Here is a 25,849-nt window from a genome sequence, read left to right on the forward strand (position 1 = left end):
AGACCCATGTGGCGAAGCACAGTTAGCCCAGCATTGTCCGGGTTAGGGGAGGGTTTGGCCGGCCGGTTGGCATGACCTTGTCCCATCGCGCTCTAGCGACTCCTGTGGCGGGTTGGGCACATGCACGGTCGTCAGTTGTACGGTGTTTCCTCTGACACATTGGTGCGTCTGGCTTCCGGGTTAAGCGAGCAATGTGTCAAGAAGTAGTGCGGCTTGGCAGGGTCATGTTTCGGAAGACGCATGGCTCTCCAGCTTCACCCCTCCTGAGTCCATACAGGAGTTGCGATGGGATGGGACAAGACTAACTACCAATTGGATATCACGAAATTGGGGCAAAAAATGGGTTAAAAAATGCAACATTTATTATATGCTTCGAATTCCAATTTGTTGTGGCTAACGTTAGCTAGGAGTCTAGGTGGCGAACACTAATGTTAGCTAGGCTAAGGGTTAAGGTTAGGGGAAGAGTTAGTTAACGTGCTAAGTAGTTGCAAAGTAGCTAAAAAGTAGTTTAAAAGTTGCTAATATCCTAAAGTTGTCCGTGATGAGATTCGAACACACAGCCATTGGGTTGCTAGATGTTCACGTTCGGTTTTGTCTTAAGTAACATTCTGTCTTATGTAACCATACCAAACGTAACATACAGTGCATTTTGGATATATTCAGACCCCTTTACCTTTTCCACATTTTTTTACAGCCTTATTCTAAAATAGATTCAATCGTTTTTTTCCCCTCATCAATCTACACACAGTACCCCATAATGACAAAGTCTCCCAGTCCCTGCCGCTGAAAAACATCCCGACAGCATGATGCTGCCACCACCATGGTTCACCGAAGGGATGGTGCCAGGTTTCCTCCAGGTGTGACGCTCGGCCTTCAGGCCAAAGAGCTCAATCTTGGTTTCATCAGACCAGAGCATCTTATTTCTCATGGTCTGAGAGTCCTTTAGGTGCCTTTTGGCAAACTCCAAGCAGGCTGTCATTCGCCTTTTACTGAGGAGTGGCTTCCGTCTGGCCACTCCACCATAAAGGCCTGACTGGTGGAGTGCTGCAAAGATGGTTGTCCTTCTGGAAGGTTCTCCCATCTCCATAGAGGAACTCTGGAGCTCTGTCAGTGTGACCATCGGGTTCTTGGTCACCTCCCTGACCAAGGCCCTTCTCCCCTGATTGCTTAGTTTGGCCGGGCAGCCAGCTCTAGGAAGGGTCTTGGTGGTTCCAAACTTCTTCCATTTAAAATGAAGGAGGCCACTGTGTTCTTGGGGACCTTAAATTCTGCAGAAATGTTTTGGTATCCTTCCCCAGATCTGTGCCTTGACACAATCCTGTCTCAGGGCTTTACGGACAATTTCTTCGACCTCATGGCTTGGTTTTTGCTCTGTCATGCACTGTCAACTGTGGGACCTTATATAGACAGGTGTGTGCCTTTGCAAATCATGTCCTATCAATTGAATTTACCACAGGTTGACTCCAATCAAGTTGTCGAAACGTCTCAATGATGATCAATGGAAACAGGATGCACCTGAGCTCAATTTATTTTGAATCTCATAGCAAAGGATCTAAATACTTATTTCTGTTTTGTCTAAATGCCTGTTTTTGCTTTGTCATTATGGGGTATTTTGTGTAGATTGATAAGAGGAAAAAATTATTGTATCTATTTTAGAATAAGGCTGTAAAGTAACAATGTGGAAAAAGTCCAGGGGTATGAATACATTACAAATGCACTATATCACAGTCATTTCAGTATCCCAGATCTACATTTACTATGTTACGTTTAGTCTATGAGACCAGTCTGTGATGTTCACAGTCAACTGAGGAACATGTTATAAATAGGTGTCTGGTGAGGCTATGTCGAGTTGCACTTAGGTTACTGCAGGTAGACTATGCGTGATATGTGTGTTTACATTGAGTTTCTGAGATAGGTGAACATTGTTGTTAGTTTGAAAGCAGCTGCAGGTGAAGTTTTTGAAGGTGATGACCGTGATGACGCGTGGACCCGCCCAACTGCTTTTTCGCCAATAAGAAGCGACACTAAAAGTCGCACTGTTTTCTCAGTGCACTGCAGAGCAGACCCACGACAAACAGAGGCAACGGGACTTGAAACGGGGGACCGTGCAGGAGCGGGACGGTAGACAAGGCTGATTAATTAGAGAAAAAGAAGGCACCGTAATCCAATACCACAGTCGGGTCAGGGCGCGAGAGGCAGAGGACACCGTTGGCTAGGCTACCTGTAGATTTGATCAAGGGCATGTAAGTCGCATCAATGTTTTAGTGCAGTTATGCATGCATGATTCCGCCCTATAGCGTTTTTTTGCCATTATTTTCCACTTTGAAATAGTGTAGGCATATGCTATATTTCTGTGCATATTTAGTTGTGTGGGAGAGTAGTGACAGACGAATCCAAAAACTAAGCCCAGCTCTGCATTTATATTTGATGACCTGCAGTCAAGCTGACAGTGGTCGAATAAAGTCTGTCACAAATGCGCTACTCTCTCACTTTGCCTACCGAAAGCATCAAACGTGCCCACAGAAGCTCTCTTCGTCCGTCCACCGGTTGTTTTCAACCTGAGCATTTGCCTGTTTGTTTATGCAGACCGGTAGTCTTGTTTCTATTGAATGATCAATCAAGATCCATTTGAAAATAGCAGCTCTGTGTGTGCAAATTCTGTTCTACAATGAAGCGGCGATATCTCGCTGCGTTTATGACCTGTATCAGGACAGACCAGCCACGGATAAGTAGGCTACACAAATAACAGCGGCGAACCACGGTAAACGGCCTCTTTTCTATTTTACAGCCTAGTGGCTTCCTTCTGTCAGGGAGAAGCAGAGACCAGAGTCATTAAACAATACGCACGGGCATAGCCGCGGGAAATGGGGGTGCTGAGGATGCTGCAGCACCCCCTGAAAAAGTCATTATATATAGAGAGAGAACATTTTTTCCCACAAAAGTAATGCACTGGGCCTTTTCCTGTATTAGCAGACCGATATAGCCCTCTGTAGTGCAGGCAATTATTATTTTTGTAGTTGGTATTTTTCACAAAAATAGTGCACAGGGCCTTTACTAGTCCTGTACTAGCTGACCATATAGAGCCCCACAGTGGGCATGTCCTAATACGCATAAAACCTAGCGGTCTAACAGGGAAATGGTTCCAATTGTTTTTCCACCATTCATTTTTCCAATAGGGGATATTATAAACACTTAAAATAAGGACTGTTTCGTGTAGGCTTAATCTGGAGTGATGTTTTGATAACCATGTAAACCTCTCTAGAACAAGGTGACTTATCAATAAAGTTGCCTCTATTTACTCTGTTTTGAAAATGCTAATTAGCGTTAAAGTAGACATCATGCAATACTACAAATCCCTGCAAGCTCCTGCACTTCATCTCTAGCTGACACTTTTGCTAATAGGTATTGTGCCAATTTATTAATTACTACATTTAGCTAACATTAGCTAGTTAATCCAGAGATTCTTCACTATTCCTCTTCATCAGTTTCATCTAGATCATGGCATTTATAGTTCTTTATAATAGCCACATTAGCAGCTAATTAGCGCTTCATTTTTGGGGGGTAAATACAGGTGACTATATTAATAAGTCACCTTGTCCTAGAGAGATTTACAGTTACCAAAACGTCACGCCATGGTAAGCCTACACAAAACACAGCCCTTATTTTAAGTGTTTCTAAAATCCCCTATAGGAAAAATAGTGGGAAAATGATTGGAACTATTCCCTTGTTTGAACGCTAGGTTTTATGGGTATTATGACTCATACTGTGCTACTCTATAGCCGTCTATAGCCTCCCCAAACATCTTCCTGCGGCTATGCGCACGTGAAACCGGGTTTCGATTGGTAGAAAATGGGTGCCCTTTCCACTGCATAAGCAGACCGGAGGAAACTGAATTTTACTGAGGGAGAGAGAAGGGGGTGGATAGCCTGCCTATATCTTTACAGCATGACGGAATCAAACACCGCGCACAAGCGATGTCGGATGCGGCAGGATTGATGGAAGTTGTGTAGGCTTTAGTTTCTAAAAGAAGAAATACACAAACTTGAAGACAGACAGCTGTTTTCTGTTAGCTTTAGAGATCGAGGGTGCTTCGATTGTGAATTAATCTGTTTCTCCCTCGTTCTGATACTCAGTATCCAGTGTGAAGCTCATCCGTTTTACCGGATCCTCTCGCTTCTGCGGAGGACATGGGAAATGTAAACAGTGTTGGATTTTGAACTGCGTGCATGTCCCGCCCCCCTCCACATCCTGGGATAACTGAGATGGAGCGGGTCGAGATGGACCGGGACCAGGAGGCAGCGGAGCCACTCGTCCACGGGCCGAACCGGATCAGGCCCTCGTCCTACCGGGCTCTACGCAGCGCCGTGTCAAGCCTGGCCCGTATAGATGACTTCATCTGCGAGAAGATTGGCTCGGGCTTCTTCTCAGAAGTGTTCAAGGTAAGGTAAATTACATGTAAGAGTTTGAAGATCAGGGCCTGTCCTGTATTCTATTCACAAAGCGTCTCAAAGTAGGGGTGGGGCGGCAAAGTGGGGCGGCAGGTAGCCTAGTGGTTAGAGCGTTGGACTTGTAACCGAAAGGTTACAAGATCGAATCCCCGAGCTGACAAGGTAAAAATCTGTCGTTCTGCCCCTGAACAAGGCAGTTAACCCACTGTTCCTAGGCCGCCATTGAAAATAAGAATTTGTTCTTAACTGACTTGCCTAGTTAAATAAAATAAAAGGAGAGCTTATCTATGATCAGTTTTCACTTACAAATCATAATGAATATGATTAGCTATAGGCCTAGACAGAAGGCTCCCAAATCCTGGACTCATATCCTTATTTCTTATTCAGAACCTTTATTCGGAAATGCTTTGTGAATATTGGTCCAAAGTAGTTCAACTTGTTTAAGGAGGTCTAGGCTTAGTGCTAAACAGTGTGGGATAGGATAGCCTTTGGACATCTGAGCATCCCTGGTGAGGTCATCATTGACACTGAGCATGAAACATGAATGACCATTGATGTTACCTGACGCCAGGTGTTTTTGTAGGCAAGTGATTAGTTGGCCTTTACTATACTCTCTATTGGCCTATACCCTTGTGGGGTTGTGTGTACGAAGGAGGCTTTAGTATATGGGCCTCTTTGGAAGGAGGCCCATATACTGCGCATACAGTGCTGATGATGATGGATCATAACAGGGGAGATTATTTAGCCACTAGTGACCACAGCACCACATCGACCCCCACCAGAACCCAGTGACGGTGAAAAGCTGAATTTCCAATTCTCTTCCATGCTTTTCAATTAGGAAAATTTGGATTGAAATGGAATTGACCCCAAACCTATAGCCCACATTACAGGGAAGGGAACGGCGTGTGTTGGTGTGAAAATTATACCTGTTCCTGGATGGTAGGTCTACTGCACATGCAGAGGTAGATGGTAACCTTACTCTGTCTAAACAACATGAGAGGAAGTCAATGGGGTTCAGCCTGGCCTGCATCCCAAATGCAGGCTGAACCCCAAATGGCACCCTGTTCTCTCCACAGTGTACTACTTTTGACCAGGTTAGTGCACTACGTAGGGAAAAGAGTGCTATCTGGGACACAGTCACGGACTAACCATATTCCTGGTTCCTCTCCTGTTTCACTGAGCCTTATAATGTTCAGGTAGCCTATTGGTTAGAGCGTTGGGCCAATAACCGAAAGTTTGATGGTTCGAGTTCCCTTGAGCAAGGCACGTCACTCTAATTTGCTCCTGGGGCACTGCACTACTATGGCTGACTCTGTGAAACGCATTTTACTGCACTTATCCAGTGTATGTGACAACAAAAACATCTACGTTTTTTTCATAACGTTGGACCAGGGGTTTTCCTTGACCTCTCTTTATAATAGGAGCATAGTTACACAACTGTCCCACAGTGCACTTTGGATGGGCAGTTGGCATGCAAATGATTTGGTCTTTGTAGGTGCTGGCTGTGAAGATGCCTCTCTTGATTTGAGTTATCTGCCCTTTGATAACTGCGTATAAATGCAAACGTATTACTGCAGTGATTAAAAATCCGAGTTCCTATCTAGCTGTTGTAAAGTTCAGATGACATGACCATAATAGAGGCATAAATGAGCCTTGCAATAGATGTGTGAAGATAAACTGAAAATGATCGACACCGACCATACTGATCTCTTATCGCAGGCATTTTGCTGACATCATTCATTAGGATAAGTAGCCTATACTAGAGAAATGTCAAGTTTGAAATGAAATAAGTTTGCTAATATGGGTGATTGTTAATGGGACAGTTGATGGCTACAAAAATCAAACTACTAGTTGTAGTTCAAGGATAATAAAAAAAAAACTGTGGTGAACATTGTTATAAATATATCGTTCTATTTATCATTATCTGGCAATTTATCGCAATATACATTTTTGTCCATATAGCCCAGCTTTACCTCGCAACTCTGTATTACATACCGTAAATTAGCTTCTCTCCCACTCTGTCCTTCGACATCTGCTTTAGACCACAGAGATGCTGCGTTATATAGGGACCAGGAGTTTTTTTGCTCAGTCACACACATACACACACACACACACACACACACACACACACTGAAGCATTGGCTCTTAATAATTAAATATAAATGGAGCTCCACAGACACTTGGCATCCTGCCATCTCTAGTGTTACACTCTTGCTCTCTCACACTCTCCGGCTCAATTAATGCTTTCCTCATGGCACTCAGGCAGGCAGGCAGGCAGACGTATTTCTCCGCACTGCCATTGTGCAAGACGAGGAGGGGTGCGCGTGTCAAGACAAATCCTTCAGGTGCTGCTTTGTGTCTTTTTTTTCTTTAATACTTTTCAGAGAAGTGCGAGAGCGCGCTCCCTAGACCTGCCTGCAGTACTGTAAGTGTTACTTCCTGTAGAGGCAGGAAGGAATGCGGTTTTTTCCCCCTCTTCAGATCTGAAACACAACTAGAATGTTCCGTTCTAGTTATTCTAATTCTATGGGAAGGAGCACAGACCTACCTTAGGTGTCAAACCTGTCCTTCTCAAGGATGACAGAATGGAGATTGAAAGATGAAGGGATGATGGGAATAGAAGATTGGTAGAGGGAGGATAAATGTTTTTGTTTTTGTACTTTTACCCCAGTTTTCTCCCCAATTTCGTGATATCCAATTTGTAGTTAGTCTTGTCCCATCGCTACAACTCCCCTACGGACCTGGGAGAGGCGACGGTCGAGAGCCATGCGTCCTCTGAAACACGACCTCGCCAAGCTGCACTGCTTCTTGGCACTGCTCGCTTAACCCGGAAGCCAGCCGCACCGATATGTCGGAGGAAACACCGTACAGCTGGTGACTGACGTCAGCTTGCAGGTACCCGGCCCGCCACAAGGAGTCTCCCGGTCACGGGCCGGCTGTGACACCGCCTGGGATCGAACCCGGGTCTGTAGTGATGCCTCAAGCACCGCTGCGCCACTCGGGAGGCCCCTAGAGAGAGGATAATACATATAAGTAGGAGGAGGGAATATGAAGGTACATGTATGGAGCGATTTAAAGTAAGTTGTTGTAGTGTCGAGTTGATCAGTGGAGGCTGCTGAGGAGAGGACGGCTCATAATAATGGCTGAAACAGAGCGAATGTATTTGATACCGTTCCACTGATTCCGTTCCAGCCATTAACACCAGCCCCGTCCTCCCCAAAACTTCCTATGGTTGAGGTAATGCTGGGGTTGGAGTTTGTCATTAGTGGAATCAAATCAAAATCAATGTATTTGTCACATGCGCTGAATAGGTGTAGCCTTTACAGTGAAATGCTTGCTTACAAGCCCTTAACCAACAATGCAGTTAAGAAAAAATAAGTGTTAAAGTATTTACAAAATAAACTGAAGTAAACAATAAAACATTTTTTTAAATAAGAGCAAAAATAAAATAACAGTAATGAGGCTATATACAGGGGGTATCGGTAGAGTGTCCATGTGCGGGGGGGTTAGCTGTTCAGGAGTCTTATGGCTTGGGGGTAGAAGCTCAAGACTTTTGGACCTAGACTTGCCGCTTCGGTACCGTTTGGCGTGCGGTAGCAGAGGGAACAGTCTATGACTAGGGTGGCTGGAATTTTTGGGACATTGTTTAGGGCCTTCCTCTTTTTTTTCTTCACCTTTATTTAACCAGGTAGGCTAGTTGAGAACAAGTTCTCATTTACAACTGCGACCTGGCCAAGATAAAGCACAGCAGATTGACACACACAATAGAACAATTGGTTAGGAGCCTGTAAAACGGCAGCCATCTCCTTCGGCGCCATCAGGCATCAGATCTGTGACTGATGGAGCTAGTTCTGAGTCATGTGGCGAAAAGTCACTCGGTCAATGAGTCATCACCCTAATGACGAGCACTAATTGACACTAAAGGCTTCCACAAGCTTCTGTTCGGCTGGCACCTAGCCAAACTCACCTAGGTGAACCTAACGAGTGTGCTCGCATACTAAAAGGCCTTCGAGGGAAAAAAATGCTGTTTGTCACCGTAGCCAATATACGCTTTCTCAAACTAGTCAGATTAATTCTAAGATGACTCAAGAAATGTCATTTTAATTTTGACGTTTGTGCCGAGGAGATCTTAGTTGGGCAATTTTACATCTAAGATGTTTGATGCAGTATTTCGCAAGTGAATTTTTTTCTCATTAAAACCAGTCATCTATCATTTAATGAAAACAGGCACTTAATTGAATAATCCCTATTGTTGACCAATGACCGACAAAGGGGTGTGGACTTCGGCTACTGAAATTCGGCTAACTGAAACATCATAATGTTGTCATAATATATGCACAAACTGTTTCCGATGAGAAGCATGCGAACACCTTTAGGGCATACGCAGTCGGCGGCGGGGGGGTGTATTCATTAATGCAAACCGTAGCAAAATGTTTTGCAACGAAAGCGTTTCTATTGTGCAAATTCAGACAGGTCCCTCTCCGTTTCGTCCTGTTTTCTTGCGTTTGGTTCCTAGTGAATACACCCCAGGAGAGTGGAAGATGACAACATGCAGTTCCCAGTTCATACTTCATACTGCGATCAAAAATGAAATAAACCAAACTAAAAGAACAAAAAAAAATATGAAGAGTAACTCCGAGTCAAACAGGAAAAACCAAGGCACTCCATGTTAACGATTTTCTAGTCATAGGAAAATATACACATGACAAATGGTAAATCAGACAGCTGTGTATGTGGGGTGTAATGAGGACCGTTGGTGAACAGTAGGCATAACTAGTCTGTGTGTCAGTACCAAGCTGCTGCCAGCTGCTTTTGACACCAGGTGGAAACAGTGACGGCAAGAGCCCCACACTGCTGTCAACAACATTCACAAAACAGTGTTGTGTCGATGTGTGTTCACACTTTGCATGTCGTTCTAGCAAAAACCCAGCTGACGTTTTCCATAGCTAAATGCTTCAAATGTCAACATAATCAGATAGTAAAAAAAAAAAAAGATATACACTATATACAAAAGTATGTTGGCACCCTTTCAAATTAGTGGATTCGGCTATTTCAGCCACACCAATTTCAATCTCCATAGACCAACATTGGCAGTGGAATGGCCTTAATGAAGTGCTCAGTGACTTTCAATGTGGCACCGTCATAGGATGGCACCTTCCAACATGTCAGTTCGTCAAATTTCTGCCCTGCTAGAGCTGCCCCGGTCAACTGTAAGTGCTGTTATTATGAAGTGGAACTGTCTATGAGCAACAACGGCTCAGCTGTGAAGTGGTAGGCCACACAAGCTCACAGAATGAGACCGCCGAGTGCTGAAGTGCGTATCGCACAATAATCATCTGTCCTCGGTTGCAACACTCACTACCGAGTTCCAAACTGCCTCTGGAAGCAACGTCAGCACAATAACTGTTCATCGGGAGCTTCATGAAATGGGTTTCCATGGCCAGGCAGCGTCAAACAAGCCTAGGATCACAATGCGCAATGCCAAGCATCGGCTGGCATGGTGTAAAGCTCGCCGCCATTGGACTCTGGAGCAGTGGAAACGCATTCTCTAGAGTGATGAATCACTCTTCACCATCTGGCAGTTTGGTGGAGGAGGAATAACGGTATGGGGCTTTGTTTCAAGGTTCAGGCTAGGCCCCTTAGTTCCAGTGAAGGGAACAGCATACAATGACATTCTAGACGATTCTGTGCTTCCAACTTTGTGGCAACAGTTTGGGGAAGGCCCTTTTCCTGTTTCAGCATGACAATGCCTCCGTGCGCAAAGGGAGGTCCATACAGAAATGGTTTGTTGAGATCGGTGTGGAAGAACTTGACTGTCCTGCACAGAACCATGACCTCAACCCCATCAAATACCTTTGTGATGAATTGGAACCCCGACTGTGAGCCAGGCCTAATCGTCCAACATCAGTGCCTAACCTCACTAATGCCTTGTGGCTGAATGGACGCAAGTCCCCGCAACGTTCCAACATCTAGGTGATTTTGGAATGAGATGTTTGACGAGCAGGTGTCCACATACCTTTGGTCATGTAGTGTATTTAAAATTGAACTCTGCTTTTCATTTACCACCACAGATTGATCTACAACATGATTGTGTTAGAGTTCATTCATATCAATATACTGGCCTATTTATTATATTGCATCAGTCTCTTTGCAAGCCTGCCGAGTGGTGGTTTCTGTGTGTGATGGTGTGTGTGTTTGTAGCTTCTTGCTGAGTCTCTCTTTCTCTCCTGTCCCTCTCACTCACACGTTCTTTCTACGCAGGAGGAGAATGATGATGCTAGGTCTGTCAGTCTGGTTAAAATCACTGCTGCATTTGCACAGAGGAGATGTGTGTGTGTGTGTGTGTGTGTGTGTGTGTGTGTGACAGCCTGGATTAAGCGGTGATGGGCAATGCTCTCCTCGAGGGTCCTGTTGTCTGAGCTGAACAGAGGTCTGTCAGAAGAGAATAGACAGCTTCTGGAAAGTCTACCCTTTTGGAAAAGCGCAACAACAATACTGAGGAACTACTCCGTAAACTGACTTTTACGCACGCGCAGTCATGCATGCAAGCACTCACACACAGTGCGCACACACACCCACACCGATCCATCGACTGTCACTCGTGTTTGTGATCTGTTACAGTAAGTGAGCATTAAAAGTCAGTAAGTCTGTGTTTATTGGCTGAGGATCTGCGATTAGAAGGAAGGGGGGAGGTGGAGAAGACTGGGAGGTGGCGGGGTTAGGAGAGGAGGAGGAGGAGGAGGAGACTGTTGGAGGAGGGGTGGTATGGGCTGCCACTACCAGTTTTGACTTGAAGCTCCCATTCAGGGGCTTGGCTAGCACAGCACTTTCCCTGCTTCATTGTCTCTCGCCTCTTAACCTTTCCTTTCCAGTCAGGACTTGCTCTCCTGTCAATCAAGATGTCTGTCTGGGGCTGTCTGTCTGTCTATTCCCTTTTTGTTTCCACATGAGCTCACATGTCGTTATAGACTATATTCACGTGCCCATAATTGGTATTTAAACACGTTGTTGTACTTTTACCCCTTTTTCGCCCAAATTTCATATCCAGTTGGTAGTTAGTCTTGTCCCATCGTTGCAACTTCCCTACGGACTCAGGAGAGGCGAACATGCTTGGTAATTGAAATGCATGTGCGCATGCTTGTTAATTGAAATGCATGTGCACATGTAACAGTATAGCTTCCGTCCCTCTCCTCGCCCAACCTGGGCTTGAACCAGGGACCCTTCTGTACACATCAACAACTGACACCCCACGAAGCGTCGTTACCCATCGCGCCACAAAGGCCGCGGCCCTTGCAGAGCAAGGGGAACAACCACTTCAGGTCTCAGAGCGAGTGACGTCACCCGATTGAAACGCTATTAGCGCGCACCACCGCTAACTAGCTAGCCATTTCACATCGGTTACACACATGCTTGGTAATTGAAATGCATGTAACATTGTCGTGGAAATTCTTACACAGGGTCACTTAAAATTGATCTTAAATGAATCATTGTATATTATCATCGTGCTGGAGAGGTTCGAACCAACTCAATGCACCATAGTACACATGTCAATCAGGAGTTCTGCTTGGGCAGACCCAGCAGTTGTCTTATATACGGCTATACACAGACAAGTTATATTGCATGATTTAGCATTAATTAATTATTACAGTTTTGTTTCATTCATGTGACCGACCAATACTGGTTCATAACATGTGACAGACCAATACCTCACTAGGCTTCTTCTCTCTAAGCTGAGACCTTGAAACTGCGATATCTTTCGTTCTCAAAACAAGGTCTGGGCGTACTGCCAAATTGCAGCTACTGATAGTGAGGATTTGTTCAGTCAGCCACTTGCATGAACACAGAAATTGGTTTATTGAACAGCACATAAATTGAACACAAATGAGTTATCAGAAAAGCACAAACATTAAAATTCCTATTACAACATACTTGGTGTGGTTTAAATGCATGTAGCACATACACTACCATTCAAAAGTTTGGTCTCTTAATACAAAAAAAAAGTCCTTGTTTTTGAAAATCTACTTTTTTGTCCATTTTAAAATAACTTCAAAATGATCAGAAATACAGTGTAGACATTGTTAATGTTGTAAATGACTATTGTAGCTGGAAACGGCAGATTTTTTTATGGAATATCTACATAGGCGTACAGAGGTCCATTATCAGCAACCATCACTCCTGTGTAATGAATTTATTGGAATTGACTGACTTCCTTATGAACTGACTCAGTAAAATCCATGAAATAGTTGTTTTATTTTTGATCAGAATACTTGGCCGTTATTGACATTTTCTTTGTGTGTGTGTGTTTACAAGTCCCGTGTCCCCAAATGTTATGTAGTGTGTAAAGAGCTTGTTATACCTGCTACACCCCTCCCTCAGCTCTCTGGCCCCTCCCTCAGCTCTCTGGCCCCTCCCTCAGCAGTACAGTAGGTAAGTTAACAGGCCAGGGATGTGTTAATTTGGCTCCAAAACAGGGGGGGGAGGGATGAGGGAGTGACTACCTGGACTTGGCCAACAAGAAATGGTTGTTTTTTGTTTTCCGTTGCGAAATGCTTTGCTACGATGTGGTCCAGGTAGTTGTGGAGGTGTGACTGTGTAGGGGGACCGGGACTGGTAGTAAGCCCAGAGAGAGGTGGGGAAGGGTGGAGGAGCAGTGGGATGTTTTTTATTATTTTTTTTTACAATAAAGCGGGGGGGGGAGAGCTTCTTTTGATGTCCTGGAGCTGCGTGCTCTTACTTGTTCCTGCCAGGCCTACCACAGACACAGAGCGAGAGAGGTGCAGGGCTGTCATAGCATTAGAGACAGGAGTTGTAGGGTGTATGTTTTTGTGTGTATACACAATTTGCGACACTCAGTACTGATGTTGTGTAACACACTAAATGGTTTAACACACGGTAGGTAAGGAGTGTATATGTGTATCATGTCCTGATCTAGAGAGTCTAGACACTGGATCATGTTCTATTTTGAGGCTCCACAGGAAGACAGTCAGTCAGGACCTCCCTGCCTGTTATGATGGACCTGTTCTTAGCTAGCAGCCCCACGTGTATCCCCTGGGCTCCCGAGTAGCGCAGCAGTCTACGGCACCGCTTCTCAGTGCTAGGGGCGTCATTACAGACCCTGGTTCGATTCCAGGCTGTATCACAACCGGCCGTGATTGGGAGTACCATAGGGCGGCGCACAATTGGCCCAGCGTTGTCAGGGTTTGGCCAGGGTAGGAAGTCATTGTAAATAAGAATTTGTTCTTAACTGACTTGCCTAGTTAAATAAAAAAAAAACATCTCTAAGTCACCAAGAAAATAAAGCTTTTAGTCAACAGAACCAAAAAGAGCGTATGCATGTAGGTCATTTCTAAATGCTCTCTGTTCAGCCACATTTTTCTCTCTTGGTCTCTGTTTCTCTCCAGTGTGACTAGAGGTCACCATAACTCAGACCCTCTCATCAGCCAATGACAAGACAGCCCTGCACATGTCCACTGATGCCCCAGACCTTTTATCTGCTAAATACCAGCACTTCGCATGCAAGTGTGTCTGAGTCAGATTTATTGGGCGTCTCCGTGTTCCTGTCACCGGAATGCTGATATCACACCTGCTCACGGTGTGCCTGTGATTATGGCGCTCTGACACACACACACCTGAGGTAGACTCTCACACCACGTTGCCATGGTACTCCTAGTTTAGCTTGTGGCCCCTGGACACATTCCTATAAAACATGATTACTGAGCACTTGTTTATTTGAGCTGAAATTCTACATGAGGATGGGATGAAACGGATAGCGTAGACAGACCGTACAGCCCTACCTAATTCAGTTCTGCTGGTTCAGCAGTTGGCTCATGTCTGCGTAATTTTGTGTGTGTGTGTGGGAGCCACTGCCCTGTTCTACTGGCCTGTAAATCTACTGATGTAGTTAAATCCTGTAGAGACGTTATAAATCAGATGGGGGGAATAAACCATAGAGCTAATCTTCATTGTACAATGCATAGCTCTTACTGTAAGTGTGTGCGAGCCACCAGAGTAGGAGTGAAAGTGTGTGTGTGTGTGTGGGAGGGAGAAAGTGTGTTCTTCAGTCTCTCTAGTCCTTTCACTCCCTCTTTATCTGTCTCGGTCTGCCTGGGGGATAGACTGCAGCGGATGGACCGACTCGAGATTGGGTGTGTTCACGCAGTAAACCTGAAGTCGGGGGAGCAGTTCTGCATCTCTGACAGCCGAAAGTCGGACACTAGTGGTTTTCCCGACAGCAAGGCTCCGATCAACATGGCTGCCGTTTGTTTTTATCATTTTCTTCCGTATAAGCGTCAAATAACTGCTCTATACCCCGATATCACACACAAACTGAAAGCATAACGTGTGTACAATAATTAATTGGTTAGAGGTCTCGTCACTTTAATGTGTATCCCCTGTAGTTTCAGAATCACTTCAGTTCGTCAAGTCTTCGGCCCATGTTTGTGTGGGTCAAACAAAAACACCCTAATTTGTTGACGAATAGTGCCTCCCACAATACAGTTGGTGAGGAAGCACCCGCAGCGACTTGAAGGCAACGTCATTAAAAACTGCATGACCTTGGATCACATGATTTTTGTAAAGTTCATGCATTTGGCATTAGTCGCCAGTCGGACACTTTTTATCCCCATAATGCAACACGCTTTGAAAGGCGTGAGCGGCCAACGTCTTGACAAAAGTGATCCGCTGTGACCATTGACTCTCGTTGACCGCATACTGTAAGTATGGTATTACTGCAGCCTTTAATTAAGAGGCCTGATGTGCGTTTTGTTTTTCTGTCTGTCTGGTCTGCTGGCCAGCTCCTATCCAGGCCACTGTCACATTGATGATGTCGCCATACTCTTGCAGCATTTTCACTTGTGATTTAGCTCCGGGTTTTACCCAAAAGGCTCAGACTTTTCTGTTTCCATCTACGCGGGCCGGCACCCGTGTCTCACTGGGCCATGGCTCTGGCGGATCTGCTCTCACTTTGGGCCAAAGCAAAGGCCCTGGGTACTATTCAGCTGGCATTTACATAACGGCTAACTGTGAACGTTAACACCTTCTCACAAAGCAACAGTCTTGAATGATGCAGAGGTTGTTGATTCTGCTTGCCGCAAGTCTTAAGGCTCACACTCCTGATGGAAACACAATAACACGGAAACACAATAACACTGGAGATGACATTAACATGAAACACTGGCGACACACGTGTGTGGGTAAAGGCGTCCGCATGCCGAACTCTGCTAAGCGACCCGAACCAGTGTGCTCGCAACCTCCCTTAAAATACCTTCTCTTGAAAAAAGCGGCAATAGTATGGTTTGTCCATTTTGAGACGCTGTGGTCAGGATACACTTCATCCAAAAACTCACCTGTAATTAAGTTGACGTTTTTGAGATCTTAGTCGCGCAATTTTACATCTAAGTTTGGTGTAGTATTTCTGAATTATTATTTTTTTAGTTGCAGGAAAACGAGTCGTCTCTGGTTGAATGACAGATTTAGTTGAATAATCCCTACTGTTGATCAATCACCGACGAAGGGGCGTAGACTTCGGCTACCGATTTTTTTATTTTTTAAAATCTTGCCTCAAGAAAAAAATGTGCTCCGAACAACCGGGGAAAAAAACCTTACTGAAGACTAAAATGCTGTCATAATATGCACAAACTCTTCCGAAATGTTTCAGCCGGGAAGCATGCAGACCCCCTTAGTCTCTTTGATGAACACTCGCTGTCTTGCGCGCGCTCTCTTTCGCTCAGGCACTCGCACTACCAAATGTAACACACAAATTCCCACATACTGACAAACATGACAGTAACACTCACAGTACTAAGTGGATTGTTTTTGTGGACTGTTAGAGTACTTAGTGGCTGTCTATGGTTTATTAGTTAGACGGGCAGGAGTCAAAGCCACTCAGAACTCACTAACATATATATAGGGGATAAGACAACCCATCACCATGGTGACCGCCAGAGTAGAACCATATAGTCCTGACTCTAGAACACAGGCCAAGACACTAGAACAGTTGGGTGGAAATGCATACTAGAACTGGGAACCGAAGATCCAATTTACGAGTTCACATTTTCACTTCTCGTAAGTACGGTCTCTGCTGCCCGATGTCCAATGGTGTATCGACCATAACTGTGTGTCATATCATCTGTCTATCATCCGAGGACTGACCCTAGTGATGGCTCTCCCCTCCTGTCTCTGTGCAGGTGCAGCACCGTATCAGTGGCCAGGTGATGGCTCTGAAGATGAACACCATGGCCAGTAACAGAGCGAACATGCTGAGGGAGGTCCAGCTGATGAACCGCCTCTCTCACCCCAACATACTCCGGTCTGTCTGTCTTTTTTTTAAAACACACACTTGCTTTCCATATGAAAGCTTTAGTCAACAGGGCAAATCCTCAGTATACACATTTGAACCATGCAGTTATAACACATTGTAAATGAGAGACTCATATTACCTGTTTTTGAAATTGAAGAGTCTATCTGGTAACACCTTTTTATATACCGGCGCTGTTGAGTGGAACAAACTACCATAGCAACTCAAAGCATGTTTTTTTTTCTTCATGTCTGCATGTAGTGTTAAGTCGCTCTGGATAAGAGCGTCTGCTAAATGATGTAGATGTAGTGCTCTAACCCAGGGGTACTCAATTCTTCCCCTACAAGCTCCGGAGCCTGCTGGTTTTCTGTTTTACCTGATCATTAATTGCACACACCTGGTGTCCCAGGTGTGAATCAGTTCCTGATTTAGAGGGGAACAATGAAAACATTTAGTGGAACTGGATTCGAGGTCTAGAGTTGAGTTTGAGGGCTCTAGACTATGGCAATGTGGTCCTTTTTTTTTTAATGTTATGCGTTATCTGTGTAACCAAAGTATGGCTAGTAGGCTAGATCAACTGTGTAGCATAGAGGCTTAGTATGTTTAAGTTTTTAACCATTTATTTAAGAGGACCACAATGGAAATGCGTTTAGACTTTTTTTTGTCATCCTCTGAATGTAAATGCATTATCCACATTTGGTTGTATTGAGTTTTTAAATGATCAAATAAATCTATCCTAGCTATTGTTAATGACCCCATTTTTATGTTTTCTAATTGTCTTCCTCTCTCCTCTCTCAGGTTTGTAGGGGTGTGTGTTAATGAGGGACAACTCCATGCATTGACAGAGGTAAGATGTCTCTTTAAATTCTGGTAGACTGACTGACTAGGATCTAGAGAACACTGGACAGATTGAACTATACTAAACAAAAATATAAACGCAACGATTTTATTGAGTTACAGTTCATATAAGGAAGTCAAGCCCACCCACTGAGGAGCCAGGCCCAGCCAATCAGAATTATATTTTTTCCTCCACAAAAGGGCTTTATTACAGACAGAAATACTCCAGTTTCGTCAGCTGTCCGGGTGGCTCGTCTCAGACTATCCCGCATGTGAAAAAGCTGGATGTGAAGGTCCTAGGCTGGTGTGGTTACACGTGATCTGCAGTTGTGAAGCCGGTTGAACGTACTGCCAAATTCTATAAAATGACGTTGGAGGCGGCTTATGGTAGAGAAAAGAACATAACATTCTCTGGCAACCGCTCTGGTGGACATTCCTGCAGCCAGCATGCCAATTGCACACTCCCTCAACTTGAGACATCTGTGGATTTGTGTTGTGTGACAAAACTGCACATTTTAGAGAGGCCTTTTATTGTCCTCAGCACAAGGTGCACCTGTGTAATGACCATGCTGTTTAATCAGTTTCTTCATATGCCACGTTGCTCATGTGGATGGATTATCTTGGCAAAGAAGAAATGCTCACTAAAATGGATGTAAACAGATTTGTGCACAACATTTGAGAGAAATAAGCTTTTTGTGCGTATGGAACATTTCTGAGATCTTTTATTTCAGCTCATGAAACAATGGACCAACACTTTACATGTTCTGTTTATATTTTTGTTCAGTATACTTTAACACTGACGGTTTACTTCTGAATGGTTGTTATGGTTAGGCTGAGGAAAATCTGAAGTAGAGGCAGTCATTTGATTGACGGGTGCCATTGTCATGGCTACCATACAGCGACCTGTATCTCTCTTCCAAAATAGATTTGATCTCAATTGAGAATAACCTGTATAAATAAAGGTTAAGGGAACCTGTTATTTGATTGACACTTGGCTGAGTGTGGTTGCCATGGTTACTTCCAGTACATCAACGGGGGTAACCTGGAGCAGCTGCTGGACAGTGACCGGTATCTGTCGTGGTCAGTCAGGATGGGCCTGTCTCTAGACATCGCTAGGGGCCTGCAGTACCTCCACACCAAAGGCATCTTCCATAGAGACCTCACCTCCAAGGTAGGAAGCACGCATATAAACACACACGTAGGAACACACACACATCTGGTAATTGTACATACTTCAAATCAAATGTTATTTGTTACATGCGCCAAATACAACCGCTGTAGACCTTACTGTGAACTGCTTACTAACAAGCCCTTAACCAACAATGCAGTTCAAGAAAGAGTTAAGAAAATATTTACTAAATAAACTAAAGTAAAAAATAATATAAAGTAACACAAAATAACAATAAGGCTATATACAGGGGGTACTGGTACCGTCAATGTGCGGGGGTACAGGTTAGTCGAGGTAATTTGTACATGTAGGTAGGGGTAAAGTGACTATGCATAGATAATAGACAGCGTATAGCAGCAGTGTAAAAACAAATGGAGGGGGTGCGTGTCAATGTAAATGGTCCGGGTGGACATTTGATTGATTAATTGTTCAGCAGTCTTATGGTTTGGGGGTAGAAGCTGTCAAGGAGCCTTTTGGTTCTAGGCTTGATGCGCCGGTACCGCTTGCCGTGCGGTAGCAGAGAGAACAGTCTGACTTGGGTGACTGGAGTCTTTGACAATTGGATGGCAGGAAGCTTGGCCCCAGTGATGTACTGGGCCATATGCACTACCCTCTAGCGCCTTGAGGTCAGATGCCGAGCAGTTGCCATACCAGGCGGTGATGCAACGGTTCAGGATGCTCTCGATGGTGCAGCTGTAGAGCTTTTTGAGGATCTGGGGACCCATGCCAAATCTTTTCAGTCTCCTGAGGGGGGAAAGGTGTTGTCGTGCCCTCTTCATAACTATCTTGGTGTATTTCGATGGTGATGTGGGCACCAAGGACCTTGAAACTCTCGACCCGCTCCACTACAGCCCCGTCAATGTGAATGGGGGACTGTTTGGCCCGCCTTTTCCTGTAGTCCACGATCAGCTCGTTTGTCTTGTGCACATTGAGGGAGAGGTTGTTGTCCTGGCATCACACTGCCAGGTCTCAGACCTCCTCCCTATAAGCTGTCTCATTGTTGGGCACGCAGCAAGCCACACGTACATACACACTCCATAAACTGCAGTTGTGCATACTCAAGTACACAGTTATCTATTATAATAAATGGATTTACCAGGGTCCATATTCATAAAGCATCTAAGTAGGAGTGCTGATCGAGGATCGTTTTAGCCTTCTGGATCATAATGAATCAAATGATATGGATAGTAGGGACCCGATCCAAGATCATCCTATTCTGAGACGCTTTGTGAATACGGACCCTTGACCGCTGTCTTCCTGGTTGTCTGTCCTGCAGAACTGCCTGGTGCGTTGGGAGGGTGGCCAGTGTACGGCTGTGGTGGGGGACTTAGGCCTGGCAGAGAAAATACCGGAGTACAGGTCAGTTGAGTCCATATATCATCCGTCTATCAGCATGCACTGATTTAGATAACACACTTGAATGGCTGCTTCCTCTCTCTCTACCTTTCTCTCTACCTTTCTCTCTACCTTTCTCTCACTCACTCACTCACTCACTCACTCACTCACTCACTCACTCACTCACTCACTCACTCACTCACTCAGCCAGTGTTTTATGGTAATGTTAGCTCTAGTGTTATTGTGTTTCCATCAGGAGTATTGTAGACACAGCTCTACCGTTAGGATCGGAATCCTCTTCCCCAATCCTAACCATTATGTGTACAGAAAAAAAACACACAACACTGACCTTAGATAAACTAAAGCGCCGTCCGATTTTCGAAAGAGTGCGAGACTCGTTCACCTGAAGAAGTTGCGTTTTACCCGCTGCATCGAACTGTGTGATTTAAGCCGCTGTTTCAGCGGCGAAGGGATGTTTGGAGCGGCGTTCGTTCACACCCAACCCCCGTTTTTTTTTTATGACACTGACATTTACGCCTCATATTTTATTAATCGCTTCAGCCTGCGTTGAACACAGATTGCCAGCGAGCGTTTTTTAAACCTCTCAGCTTCTCCTTGATGACAGGAGGTAATGTCCTGGTAGCTATAGCTCATACTAGGTACATATCCAGGAGTATCTTACTCTCCCTCAATCCTAACCTGAACTATTAGGGCTAAAAACACAAAACTGACCTTGGCTCAAACACTCTTACCCTGCTGGCCTCTTTACCGTGGTAAATGGGTCTGTATCCTGTGTCTGACGGGAGGCAGCTGTTGCGTCAAACAGACCGTGTGTGTGTGTGCCGTTTCCGCTCACTCTGTTTGTCTTACGGTCACCCCAGTGTTTACCTTGTGTTTCTGCGTATGTACAGGCGCTTTGTTTCGCTTCCCCACAACAAGTTCTTGTGTACATGCTTTTAGGTGTGAGTACATTGATTTGACGTGGGACACGTTTAGTATTTGGCACCAGTGAATGTTTGCTGTGTGTCGACTGAATTTCCTCTATTGCAGCGTTTTATTAACATGCATACACTTGTCAGAGTATTTTGTTGTTGCCTTTATACATATCGTGTGTGTGTGTGTGTGTGTGTGTGTGTGTGTGTGTGTGTGTGTGTGTGTGTGTAGCTCTGCCTCCGAGAGAGAGAGAGAGAGAGAGTGTTCAGGAAAGCTTTCCAAATAAGGTTAAACTATTCCAGCACACTCTTTTTCTCTCTCCTCTTTCTTTCTCCCTCTCTACCTCTCTCCCTCCCGTCCTCTAACACCGCCTGACCGGCGACTCTCCCTCCCTCCCTCTTCCACATCCCCAAATGGTGTTTACACTGGGAGCTATGAATGTCTGTCTGCATTCCTCTCTTCTCTATCACTCTCTCAGCTCCCATAACTTCCCTTACTATGATGAATTGATAGTTACATTTTGCAAAATAATTTGGGAAGGTATTATATCGATATTTGACTCCAGGTATCGATTAGTAAACATTTGCTACTGTAGGTAGAGTTGTTGCTGTAACGCCGGAATTTTTCTTCCTATAGCTTGTTCTCCATCCTTTTTTAAAATTGAGACAAAATGTTTTCAGCACTTAAAAAAAAAAAAAAGTATTTCCCTGACTGATCAAAACTTGTTTTCTCATGCTCTCTCGTCTTTCTGAAGCAGACATGTGGGGAGCAATATGTTTGGAACGTGGAATTGCACTATCGAATCGCAATCCATATAGAATCGTGAGAAACGCAATACATATCGTGTCGGCACCAAAGTATCGCGATCGTATCGTGAGGTCCCTGGCAATTCCCAGCCCAATCTATTTCTGCAATATCATGGTTTACAGTGAGATGGAAATAGCAGATATATTATTTATATATTATATATATATATATATATATATATATCTGCTATTTCCATCTCACTAGATAGATAGAGAGATATATATTTTTTATTACCCGACCCGAACAGAGATTTTATATTTATATATATATATATATATTAGTTTTACCCCATATGGTTGTTAATGAACTAGAGCATGATGATACTGGCTGCTAGCTCCAGTCTTGTTGTTTTCACTCTCTCACTTGCTGTTCTCTGTGTGAGCTGTCGTGCCTGTATTAATGACTCCGGGGGGAACTTTCCCCTAGGTAGGATACAGGTCTAGGATCAGCTTCCCCTCCCCCAATCCTAACCTTGACATCATCGCCTGTACTAATGCCCCATGCCTGTCTTCCTCTGTCCTCAGTGAGGGGGCAGACCAGCAGCCCTTGGCTGTAGTGGGTTCCCCCTACTGGATGGCACCAGAAGTGCTGCGAGGAGAGATCTACAACGAAAAGGTGGACGTATTTGCGTACGGCATCGTCTTGTGTGAGGTCATCGCTAGGATACAGGCTGACCCTGACTTCCTCCCACGCACAGAGGTATGTTCATCACGCTCAACATGCACACGCGCTTGCACACACACACACACAATCAGTATTCCCAATGTTATTGTGTGGTGTAGACTTTGTTAAAACGTTTCCCTCTTCTGCCCATTGTATGTAAATGCAGTATAAAAGCCTCTCGGGCAGTAAGTCGCAGTACTTTCATTGAAGTCTCTGATAGCATTGTCTCTATTCTATTGTGCAAATTAGTGACTTTGCGTCTCCCTAGGGCTCTGTTTCACTGAGGGAGATGTGTGATGCTCTGTCTGTCTGTAGGACTTTGGTCTGGACGTCGAGACGTTCCAGCACATGGTGGGAGACTGTCCACCTGCCTTCCTGAGCCTGGCTGTCGCCTGCTGCAATGTAACACACACAAATCCTCCTATACCTTTTCTCTCTCTCTCTCTCTCTCTCTCTCTCTCGCTCGTTTCCTGCTATCATTTCCCCTCTATTCCTTCTCCTGCGTGATGTGACTTTTGAGGAACTGACTCTTTTTTTTTGTTGTCTCTTTCGCTCATCTAACGCTCCGTCCATCTCTCTCTCTCTCGCAGATGGATCCAAAGCGCCGTCCATCGTTCTCAGAGATTGTAATGGAGTTGGAGAGGAGAGAGACCGAGAGGACGCAGAAAGACGAAGCTGCACTAAAGGGTTTGTGGGGGCGGTTAAAGAACACCGGGAGGTCTTAGGCTGTGTGGGGGGGGTTCTACGAACAGCAGATGCTATATCTATCAGCACTGTGTATTCAGACAGGCATCATTAAAACTGTTGGAATTGAGCTGAGGCGACAGGTTATATGGGGTGGCATCCTGGGGATATTCTGCTCTCTAGGCTCATACAGATAGATGGATCGATTAGGGGTGTGCAGATGGCTTGACGGGTAAGAGCGTTGGACCAGTAACTGAGAGGTCGCAGGTTCGAATCCCCGGGCACCGACGATGTCGATTTAAGGCAGCCCCCCTGCACCTTTCTGATTCAGAGGGGTTGGGTTAAATGCGGAACACACATTTCAGTTGAACGCCTTGTTGTCAAACTGACTAGGTTTCCCCTTTCCCAAGATTTGTATGTGGTATGTTTTTCCTCAGGCTTACAGTCTCAGCAGATTGCCAGCCATGTATTATTCTTATTGAATCTCTCGCTGTCTCTAGATCTCGGCCCACTGCGGAGGCGCTTCCTCTGTCTCCCCGGCGACCCTCGCCTCTGCCGCAGCAAATCAGACGTGCTCCCTCCAGCCGTGCTCCCCACTCTGGCGCCTCCCACCCGTGTCAACCCATTCTCCCTGCGAGAGGACCTAAAAGGAGGCAAGATCAAACTGTTCGACACGCCTAGCAAGTCTGTCATCTCTTTAACGTTCACCTTACCCAAACCCTGTACCACCCCCCTCGCCCTCAGACAGGGAGGGGGGTACCCCCCGAGGAAGGCTCCACAGACGCTGCTTATCCCTTCCTTGCACCCCCCCACCGGATCTCCTGCCCCCCACCACCAAAGACAATACCACAGAAAAAACGGGGGTATTGCCAACTGACCAAGCCACTGAGAATGATGAGGGGAATGTAGAGAACGAGAGAGAGGAGCGGGGAATTGTGAAAGAGAGATTTACCTTTGAGTCGAATGAGTTCGTAGACGAGGAGGATGTGGAGAGGAGGAAGCGCAACGAGGGCCTCACGGGCGACGACTCGGGGCTTCCTCTCGATCCAGAGCTGCTGTCATTGGACCAGATGAGCGAGGAACAGGAAGAGGAAACTGACCAGGAAGTGGAACCGATGGATTGCACCAGCTCCCCTGACACTCTAGATGGCACTCTCCCTCCACTCTCTTCTTTCCCTACTCTTCCACCTCATTCCAAACCCTCCCCACCCACCTCCACCACATTCACCAATGGCTGGGGTAATGTTCCCCCCGTCTTCAATGGTCCTCTCTGCCTGCCCCCCCTCCCCTCCCCCCACATGGACAACAACAACAGCACCACGGTGGTCATTAGTCGGCCTCTGGGATGGCGGGGCACCAACCGGAACCACTCACCTCCTGGTAGGCCCATTGGGGGCTCTCCCTCGCTGTTCGGGTCCGGTAATGGTTCTGGTCCTTCTCTGGAGCAGGAGGAGATGATCTCGTGTCCCAGTTGCTGTCTGGTGGGTTTCCGGTTCCCCTCTCTGTGTTTCCGCACGCCCCCTCGCCGGAACCCCTATAAGAACCTGAACAGGAACGGGGACAGTACTGGGGTCACCCGAGGGCTGCTCTATAAAGGGCCTAAAGGGATACCGTCCTCCCCTTCCAACCCCGAGCCTGGCCCTGGTCTAGCCCTGCCTGTGGCTCGGACATAGAGACAAAGAAAACCCTAACCACAGATCTAGGATCAGATTACCCAACCCCATTATTCTAACCTTATTTCTTAGGAGGGAGAGACTGGAAACTGACCTTGGATCAGTGCCTATGGGCTACTTCATTCCATTCTTACATATAGATGGTTACATAGCTGCTGGTTGGAAGTCACTGCTGTGCTGGTGGTCTATGAGTGGTGGGACGCCCTCTGCTGGACTGAGGCGGTATTGATAATGCTGTACTGTATAATTCAGTATCATGCTATACTGATAAGGGGAGTGAGCTGAGGTCTCACAGATCCCTACAGTGTAGGAAAGCTGGTAAACTGACTGATTTTAATAAAGAAGCAATGACAATATTTTCCCTCAGCATGACAGCACCTGTATTGGTCAGAGCCATATTTAAATGTAAGCTAAACATGGCTTTGGTATTGGACCAATCCCATGGGATATGTATTTTATGATGTCCTTCTATGCTGTGGTCAATGTCTCCTTTTCTGACAGTCACAGTTGTAAGTACTATTTTTGAATGGTGGTGGTGGTGTTGCTACGATGAGGAAGGTTATGGAATAGTGTTACTTATGAAATGTTGTGTAATATGAATGTTATCATTTAGATGTTTGATACTGTATGATACTGGAACGGTCGAAGGCTCAGCAGTTTGCCTTGTGTTCAGGCTGCTACAAAGCTATATGGTGCAACCTGGAGAGGCAATGAAAGGTTGTGTGTGTGTGTGATCCGTCCACTGTTCTGTTGAGTGATATCTCGCGGTGTGATCTCTCTTACGGCCCTCGTGGTCCCCGGGACAAAGCACTTAATTGCGTTAAGGTTGTTTTTTATTTTATGATTTTTTTTTAAATTTTTTTTTTTATTTGCGAATGAATGGTCAAAGAGATGTACAGATTCATATTATTTAAAAATGGCATTGAATAAAACTATAGAATGGGACGACTGCGTCTGCTTTTTCTGTAGCTGGATTGCAGGATTTCTAGCCAACTATCGGCCCAAA

The 25,849-nt window shown here is 45.3% G+C and overlaps 1 protein-coding gene across 2 annotated transcripts; it reads left to right on the forward strand.

Annotated features, from left to right (window-relative positions):
• The first annotated feature begins 1,880 nt into the window (after nt 1–1,880).
• On the forward strand, nt 1,881–25,788 carry LOC106608865 (dual specificity testis-specific protein kinase 2). 2 transcript variants are annotated; one of them, XM_014207046.2, is made up of 10 exons: nt 1,881–2,243; nt 4,134–4,439; nt 16,634–16,755; nt 17,542–17,590; nt 18,605–18,751; nt 20,025–20,107; nt 22,348–22,522; nt 22,802–22,888; nt 23,077–23,173; nt 23,671–25,788. In XM_014207046.2, exons 2-10 carry the CDS (start codon nt 4,227–4,229, stop codon nt 24,045–24,047), a joined length of 1,350 nt encoding a protein of 449 aa, XP_014062521.2. In that variant the 5' UTR covers nt 1,881–2,243; nt 4,134–4,226; the 3' UTR covers nt 24,048–25,788. The 2 variants fall into 2 exon arrangements, with proteins under 2 accessions (XP_014062521.2, XP_014062522.2); XM_014207047.2 differs by lacking the exons at nt 1,881–2,243; nt 4,134–4,439 and adding an exon at nt 13,722–15,160.
• Nucleotides 25,789–25,849: the final 61 nt, after the last annotated feature.

The sequence above is a fragment of the Salmo salar genome, chromosome ssa07 (assembly GCF_905237065.1).
Source record: "Salmo salar chromosome ssa07, Ssal_v3.1, whole genome shotgun sequence".
Classification (NCBI taxonomy): domain Eukaryota; kingdom Metazoa; phylum Chordata; class Actinopteri; order Salmoniformes; family Salmonidae; genus Salmo; species Salmo salar.

Bases quoted from the DNA above. Each gene is read 5' to 3' on its own strand.
- LOC106608865 (XM_014207046.2), top strand. From the start codon at position 4,227: ATGTCCCGCCCCCCTCCACATCCTGGGATAACTGAGATGGAGCGGGTC. The intron at 22,523-22,801 runs GTATGTTCATCA...GTCTGTCTGTAG, and splicing joins ACTTCCTCCCACGCACAGAG to GACTTTGGTCTGGACGTCGA. The intron at 23,174-23,670 runs GTTTGTGGGGGC...CGCTGTCTCTAG, and splicing joins AGACGAAGCTGCACTAAAGG to ATCTCGGCCCACTGCGGAGG.